An 8,104-nucleotide genomic window follows, 5' to 3' on the forward strand; every position below is an offset into this window, starting at 1 on the left:
CTCAAGGCTGGTATGCTATCACTTGAGCCATACCTTCACTTCTGGCTTTTTGCTGGTTAATTGGAGAAGAGTCTCCTGGACTTTCCTGCCTGGGCTGGCTTTGAACCACGATCCTCAGATCTCAGCCTCTTGAGTAGCTAAGGTTATAGGTGTGAACCACTGGAGCCTGGTACGAGGGTCCATCTTGAACTTGACACACCTCTTCTCTGTGGTCTGCTATGGAGTGTGGTATTACTGCACCAAGCCCACGAGGCTGGAGTTATCATCAGTGGAGAAGACACGGTTTCAGAGAGGTGGGATCCCTCGCGTGGTCACACAGCAGAGCCCATGTGACCTGCAAGTGGGGCCGAGTCTTGAGGCTGGAGGTTCAGGTGCCTCCAGGGTGCCAGACATGCCTCAGCAGGAACTGAAGCTGGACACGTGCGTCAAGGACCACACGGCAAAGAAGGTCTTGATGGCAGGGCCTCTGGACCACTGGGCAGGGATGGGGGGTGGTCTTGAGACTTCTGCCACCTCGTTATCCTTGCAGCCCCTTCCCCAAGCCCGGCCCCTGGGCCACACTGCAATCTTCAGGTCTCAGCCTCCTGAGTAGCTAGGATTACAGGTGTGAGCCACCGGTGCCCAGATCAGGTGTTAAGATGGCAACCTTCTGTTTTGTCATGCCCCTGCTTGGTGGTGAGACTGAGGGACCAGAGCTGAGTGCTCTCCTCCCGTCCTCACCCACCAGAGAGTGTCCTGTATCGTTTTTGTGGGCTTTCGTTTTCTTTTTCGTGTGTGTGTGTGTGTTGTGTGTCCTGAGAGTCTGGGCACTGTCTCTGGGAATTTGTGCTCAAGGCATCTGCACTCTACCCACTTGAGCCAAGGCTCCATTCCCAGCTTTTTGGTGATTAATTGGAGATCAGCGTCTCATGACTTTCCTGCCCGGGCTGGCTTTGAACCTTGATCCTCTGATGTCAACCTCCCCGAGTAGCTAGGATGACTGTCTTGTCCTGTGTAGTTTTGATGCCTGCTCTGCTAGCTGTGCAATGTAGACTGAGCTCCTGATCTTCCCAGTTACTCCATTTTCTCCTCTGGGGAATGGGCTTAGTGGTTGTCTCCAGTCCTGGGAGCCTCAGGAGATGATGGATGGCCAATGCTGTGGTGACACTTGATTCTGGGTGATGGTGGCTTTTGCTTAATGAATGCCCTGTGGGCCTGGTGCTGTATGTACATTACCCTGTACCAGGGGCCAACTTGGTCAGGCTCTATAGTCTGGGGTCTTCTACCACCTTGCTTTGACCCCTGGCAAGTCCTGTGTGGCTCTCTTCTGCAATGTTAAACGCGAGGGCGGTGGAGCCCATTCCTGGCTCCGTGCGGAGGCTGGGCATGGCCTCATCACTGAATCGCTCTCTCCCCGGACCCCACTGGGCCCTCACAATGAATCATCCTGGTTCCGGCCTCCTTTCCTGCCCCCAGAACCCTCAAAGCTCCTCACCTGTCCTGGGTGCCCCGCGGCCAGTGGCAGGGCTGTCACTATGTAAATGTCTGTGCAAATGGCCTGGTGTGGAGCGCTCCGGTGAGCCCAGGCTCTCCTGATGCTGCCAGTGCACAGCCATGCGGCTCCAAGTAAGGAGGCTGTGTCTGCTGCTCTTCCTGCTGTGGGTCCCGGGGGAGCCGATGGAGAACTCAGACTTCTACCTGGCCGGGGACTTCCTCCTGGGTGGACTCTTCACCCTCCACGCCAACATGAAGAGCACTTCCCCTGTTGACAACCTGCAGGTGCCCACCTGCAGGAAGTGAGTCTGTGTGTGGGCATGGGGGGGGCGCTGCAGCCCGTGTGGTGGTCCCCAGGAGGCCAGGCCCAGGATGCATGCACTTCACCCCTCATCACTCCCCTAATCCTGAACCAGCCTGCTGGCCCCCAGGGGTTCTCACAGAATCAAGCGTGTTGAAATCCCTAGTGGTGGTGGTCCACAACGCCAAGACCTGGGCCAGCCTGGTGCCACATCTCCCAGGAGAGAGGGGTCTTAGAGACCATCGAACCCCATTCCCCGTATCCCTTCCAGGAACTGGGGGACTCCCAGTGAGCTCTTGTCAAGGCCAGTCTAGGCTCTAGGCCGAGCCTTTGGGAAGGCCGGATGTGGTTCTCTGAAGCAGGTTCTGGAGAGGAGCTCTGCATTCTCCAAGGACTTGGTTGGGTGGGTAGGGGGCGATTCTGGGATTATAGGGACTCCCTTTCCCACCCCTCCCTCAGTATCACTTGGAGATGGAGTGGCTCATCTTCTTGCAATTGTGAAGACTGAGTCCCCCAGAGCCAACCTGGGATTAGCAAATAGTGACCTTATTCAGAGGAGGTAGAGCACTGGGGGCGGGGAGGGGCAGGAAAGTGAGAGTAAAAGATGACTAAGGGTTGACTAGGGTGTGGGTGGCGGTGCCAGTAATGGCGCCAGGCCTGGTGTTGGCTTTTCTGATGCCCGTGATGATGATGGTCCTGCTGTGGCAGAAATAGCAATGTAGATAGTCTTGATGTCAGTAATGATGGTGATAATAAAATGGCTAAAAGTATGCTGGTGATGGTGATAATGACGTTGGTAACGGTGGTGGATGGTTTTTAGTGATTTAGTGTTAGTGGTAATGGTGGCAAGGGGGTGTTGATGGTAATAGTGCTGATAATAGTGGTGATGGTGACAGATGTAGTGGTGATGGTGGTGGGAGCAGTGATATTGGTGATAGGGAAGATAGTGGTGAAGGTGGTTGTGGTGACAAGGGCGATGTTGGTGTTAGGACTAACGGCTGATGATGGTAGTGGGGAGAACAGTGGTGATGGAGGTCACTGTGGGTGGTGGTCATGGGCAGACATCAGTGTGGTGGATGATGGAGGTCACTGTGGGTGGTGGTGGTCATAGGCAGACATCAGTGTGGTGGATGACGGAGGTCATTGTGGGCGGTGGTGGTCATGGGCAGACATCAGTGTGGTGGATGATGGAGGTCATTGTGGGTAGTGATGGTCATGGGCAGACATCAGTGTGGTGGATGATGGAGGTCACAGTGAGTGGTGGTGGTCATGGGCAGACATCAGTGTGGTGGATGATGGAGGTCACTGTGGGTGGTGGTGGTCATAGGCAGACATCAGTGTGGTGGATGATGGAGGTCACTGTGGGTGGTGGTACTCATGGGCAGACATCAGTGTGATGGATGATTGAGGTCACTGTGGGTGGTGGTGGTCATAGGCAGACATCAGTGTGGTGGATGATGGAGGTCACTGTGGGTGGTGGTGGTTATAGGCAGACATCAGTGTGGTGGATGATGGAGGTCACTGTGGGTGGTGGTACTCATGGGCAGACATCAGTGTGGTGGATGATGGAGGTCACTGTGGATGGTGGTCATGGGCAGACATCAGTGTGATGGATGATGGAGGTCATTGTGAGTGGTGGTTGTGATGAGCAGACATCAGTGTGGTGGATGATAGAGGACACTGTGGGTGGTGGTCATGGGCAGACATCAGTGTGGTGGATGATAGAGGACACTGTGGGTGGTGATGGGCAGACATCAGTGTGGTGGATGATAGCGGTCTTGTGTTCGTGGGCAGCCATCAGTGTGGTGGATGATGGAGGTCACTGTGGGTGGTGGTGGTCATGGGCAGCCATCAGTGTGGTGGATGATGGAGGTCACTGTGGGTGGTGGTGGTCATAGGCAGACATCAGTGTGGTGGATGATGGATGCCATTGTGGGTGGTGGTGGTCATGGGCAGCCATCAGTGTGGTGGATGATGGAGGTCACTGTGGGTGGTGGTGGTCATGGGCAGCCATCAGTGTGATGGATGATGGAGGTCATTGTGGGTGGTGGTCATAGGCAGCCATCAGTGTGGTGGATGATGGAGGCCATTGTGAGTGGTGGTGGTCATAGGCAGACATCAGTGTGGTGGATGATGGAGGCCATTATGGATGGTGGTGGTCATGGGCAGACATCAGTGTGGTGGATAATGGAGGTCACTATGGGTGGTGGTGGTCACGGGCAGACAGCATTAGAGATCACAGGATATAGTGATCTCAGTGTCAATGTGGTCACACAAACAGTGAGTCTAGAGGTGTAGTACAGTGAAAGAATCTGGTGAAGGTGCTAGAATCTTCTTGATGGCCTTCCTGTGTCAGGAAGGAGGGCCGTGGGCTCTCCCCTCCCCACTGGTCCTCACTGTGGCCCTGCCCCGGTCCTGGCTTTGGCTCATCCAGGTTTACTATGAAGGTGGTGGGCTACAACCTCATGCAGGCCATGCGCTTTGCGGTGGAGGAGATCAACAACCTCAGCAGCCTGCTGCCCGGTGTGCGGCTGGGCTACGAGATCGTGGACATCTGCTACATGTTCAACAACATCCAGCCTGTGCTCTACCTGCTGGCCCAGGAGGACTACTTCCTGCCCATCCTCAAGAACTATGACCGCTACGTCCCGCGGGTGGTGGCCATCATCGGCCCCGACAACTCTGAGGCTGCCAAGACAGTGGCTAACTTCCTCTCCATGCTTCTCCTTCCACACGTGAGACACTGGGTCCCGGAGGAAGGGGCGGGGCATGAGGCAGGCAGGGGACTCTGAGCACCCCCCCCAACCATGAGGGTGCTGGGAGGGACACACAGGGACTCGGGATATTTTATGCCTCTCAGCCACTGTGAAGCCTCTGACAAGTCTCTTAACGCTTCTGAGCCTCAGTTTCCCCACCCATAAAGCAGGATGATGAGGGAATCCATCCCAGACTGTCTGCAGATGGATGAGTTTCCAGCACACAGTAGGTGGTCCATGACGTAGCATCCTGCATGTGAATGGTAACTAGGAAAGGCCCCGTGTTCCTGTGTTCAGTTGTCCTGCCCAGGTCTGCCTCATAGGATGTCCTCAAAGAATATTCTGGTAGCATGGCTATTGTGGTTGTAATTATGATCATCATCGTGACTGCACGGGCCTAGTCCCATGGAGTGTATTCATTTAAAGAGCAGCCAGCATATAAGACCCGGCACACAGTTGGCTGCTACAATAACTGAACGTGTTGCTGAGGGATTCAGTGTAGGGACTGACACACAGTAGGTGCTCAGCATGTGTTACAATTTTCTAAGTATATGTTTGCTAGTAATGGGGTTTAAACTCAGGGCAGGACGCTGTTCCTTAGCTTTTTTTGTTCACGTTGGCCTTCTCCCACTTGAGCCACAGCTTTACTTTTGTTTTTTTTAGTTGTTGATTAGAGATAAGAGTTTCACAGATTTTTCTGCTTGGGTTGGCTCTGAAGTATGATCCTTCGATCCCAGCCACATGAGTAGCTAGGATTACACCAGTACCTGATTTTTTTTTTTGCCGGTCGTGGGGGTTGAACTCTGGGCTTGGGCGCTGTGCCTCAGCTCTTCAGCTCAAGGCGAGCACTCTACCACTGAGCCACAGCGCCACTTCCAGTTTTCTGGTGGTTTGTTGGAGGTAAGAGTCTCACAGAGGGCTGGGAAGGTGGCTCAGTGGTAGAGCACTTGCCTTGCATGCATGAGGCCCTGGGTTCGATTCCTCAGCACCACATAAGCAGAAAAAAAAAGTCAGAAGTGGCGCTGTGGCTCAAGTGGTAGAGCGCTAGCCTTGAGCTGAAGAGCTGAGGGACAGCGCCCAGGCCCAGAGTTCAGGCCCACAACCGGAACCCCCCCCCCCACAATAAAAAGAGTCTCATGGAGTTTCCTGCCTGGGCTGGCTTTGATCCATTATCCTCAGATTTCAGCCTCCTGAGTAGCTAGGATTACAGGCGTGAACCACCAGCGCCCGGCACCTGACTTAATATTTTTATGTGAAACATCTAGCCAAGGGGCTGGATTCATGCTTTCATGCAAGTAATGAAATGTCTTAAGCATCTCTCGTGTTGTGCCAGGAAGTATTGCAGGTGCGGTGGATACAACTGGGAACCAGTGTAGGGAGAGACAGACATTGAATGCAAATAAATAATGGTACGTTAGAAGTCAATGGCTTCCAGGGCAATGTGGAGTGGGGCAGGGGGTCAGGCATGTTGGGGCAGGAGATTGTGACTGTTCATGGGCTAGTTAGGTAGGCTTTCTGGCAACTGGACAAAGACTGAAAAGCGGGTGAGGGAGTAAGGGAGCTGTGTGGGCATCTAGGAGGGGAACCTGACAAAAAGAAGTGTTCGGCAAGTGCAAAGCACTGGATGTACTTAGGACTAGTGGGTGGGACCTGGTGGGGGTGGGGTGGGATGGGGAGGGAGCAGGAGGAGAGGAAATTGGAGAGTAAGGTCTCTGGGCGCATGGTGGAGCCCCCTGGGGGCCACCGAAGAACTTTTTCGTTGTTGGTAAATTCTGCTTAGAGGAGTTGTGGAAGCAGACAGGAATGTGGATACCCAGCGTCAGGTTGGCAGCCATCAGCCGACTGTGGGGTCGGGGAGGTGGAGGACAGGGTCACCTGCCAGGCCAGGGGTAGTGGTGGCTGGGCTAGGGCAGGGTGAGGAGGTGGTTTGTCCAGAGGGGCATAGGCTGAAGCCCAGTCCACCTGAGGATGAGGGAATGTGGCAGGGGTGATTTAATGGTCAAGTGTTTGGGCCTGAGGAACAGGAAGACTGGATTGACTATCAATCAGATGGTCAGGTGAGGGGGAGAAGAGGTTTAGTGACAGTGGGAGTTGATTTGGAGAGGTGAGGCAGGCAGTCTGAAATTTAGGAGAGAGATCTGGGCTAGGGCTGAACAAGGGTTTGCTGGCCAGAAATGCTACTTAAAGTAGGAACTTGGCATGGCCAAAGGAAGGAGGGTTGAGGGAAGAGAATCAAGGCTGGGGTACAATGTCCTGGGGTCTTCCATCTGAAGAGGTAGAACAACCAGAGAGTGGGGAAGAGAGTGGAGCCTGGGAGGCTGAAGGAAGAGATGAGGCTGCTTCAATGCGGATGTGGGGAGGGGGAAAAGCCACCATGTTCAGGGACATCTAGTAGGTGCTCAATAAGTAAGACATGGAAGGTGGGCAATGGTGGATCACGCCTGTAATCCTAGCTCCTCAGGAGGCTGCGATCTGAGGACAGAGGTTCAAAGTCAGCTTGGGTGGAAAGTCTGTGAGACTTACTGCCAACTAACCACCAAAACAACCTGGAAGTAGAGCTATGGCTCAAGTGGTAGAGTGCCAGGCTTGGAGCAAAAAAAGCTAAGAAAGAGCTCAAGGCGCTGAATGAAAGCCCTAGTTCTGGCATAAAAAAGGAAGGAAGGGAGAGGGAAGGAAGGAAGGGAGGGAGGGAGGGAGGGAAGAAAGGAAGGAAGGAAGGAAGGAAGGAAGACAAGAAGGCAGGCAGGCAGGCAAGGCAAGAAAGACTAAGCTAAACTCTTGGCTGGACAGTACATAGGAAGTTGCTACAAGGAGGGTGGGGATGTGTTCCCTTAGCCTGGGTTCGACTGTCCACGTCCCCAAGGTATCCCCGCCCCCCCCACAGTAGGTAGCATCCCATCCCTCCCCTTTCCCTCCCCTCCCCTTCCCTACCCCTGCCCCTCCCCTTCCTCTCTCCTGTCCCTGTCCCTCCTCTTCCCCTTCCCTTCCTCTGCCCCGCCACGCCCCTCCTCTCCTTCCCTGCCCCTCCCCTGCCCCTGGGGCGCGGCCCTCAGCACCCCCCCCCCCCCCCGCAGGTCAGCTACAGCGCCATCACGGAGGAGCTGCGGGACAAGACGCGCTACCCGGCCACGCTGCGCTCGATCCCCAGCGCCACGCACCACATCGAGGCCATGGTGCAGCTGATGCTCCACTTCCGCTGGAACTGGATCGTGGTGCTGACAAGCAACGACGACTACGGGCGCGAGAACAGCCAGCTGCTGACCCAGCGGCTGGCCCGCGGCGGCGACATCTGCGTGGCCTTCCAGGAGGTGCTGCCCGCGCCCGCGTGCGCGCCGCGGCTGGACGCCGTCCTGGACAAGCTGCGGCGGTCCACGGCGCGCGTGGTGGTGGTCTTCTCGCCCGAGGTGGCCCTGCACGACTTCTTCCGGGCCGTGCTGCGCGCCCGCCTCACCGGGGCCGTGTGGATCGCCTCCGAGTCCTGGGCCATCGACCCGGAGCTGCACGGCCTGGACGGCCTGCGCCGCTGCGGCACCTTCCTGGGCGTCACCATCCGCGGCGTGCCGGTGCCGGGCTT

General features: G+C 55.6%; 1 protein-coding gene across 1 annotated transcript in view; it reads left to right on the forward strand.

Moving 5' to 3' along the window:
- Positions 1-1,593: 1,593 nt before the first annotated feature.
- The window catches only part of LOC105998065 (taste receptor type 1 member 2), an 11,284-nt gene continuing 4,773 nt past the window's right edge, over positions 1,594-8,104 (forward strand). Inside the window, exons 1-3 of the mRNA XM_013032671.1 lie at positions 1,594-1,775; positions 4,209-4,509; positions 7,605-8,102. Coding sequence (XP_012888125.1) covers positions 1,594-1,775; positions 4,209-4,509; positions 7,605-8,102 — 981 coding nt within the window. The remainder of the gene's footprint in view (positions 1,776-4,208; positions 4,510-7,604; positions 8,103-8,104) is intronic.

Source organism: Dipodomys ordii, unplaced genomic scaffold (genome assembly GCF_000151885.1).
Source record: "Dipodomys ordii isolate 6190 unplaced genomic scaffold, Dord_2.0 Scaffold6, whole genome shotgun sequence".
Lineage (NCBI taxonomy): Eukaryota > Metazoa > Chordata > Mammalia > Rodentia > Heteromyidae > Dipodomys > Dipodomys ordii.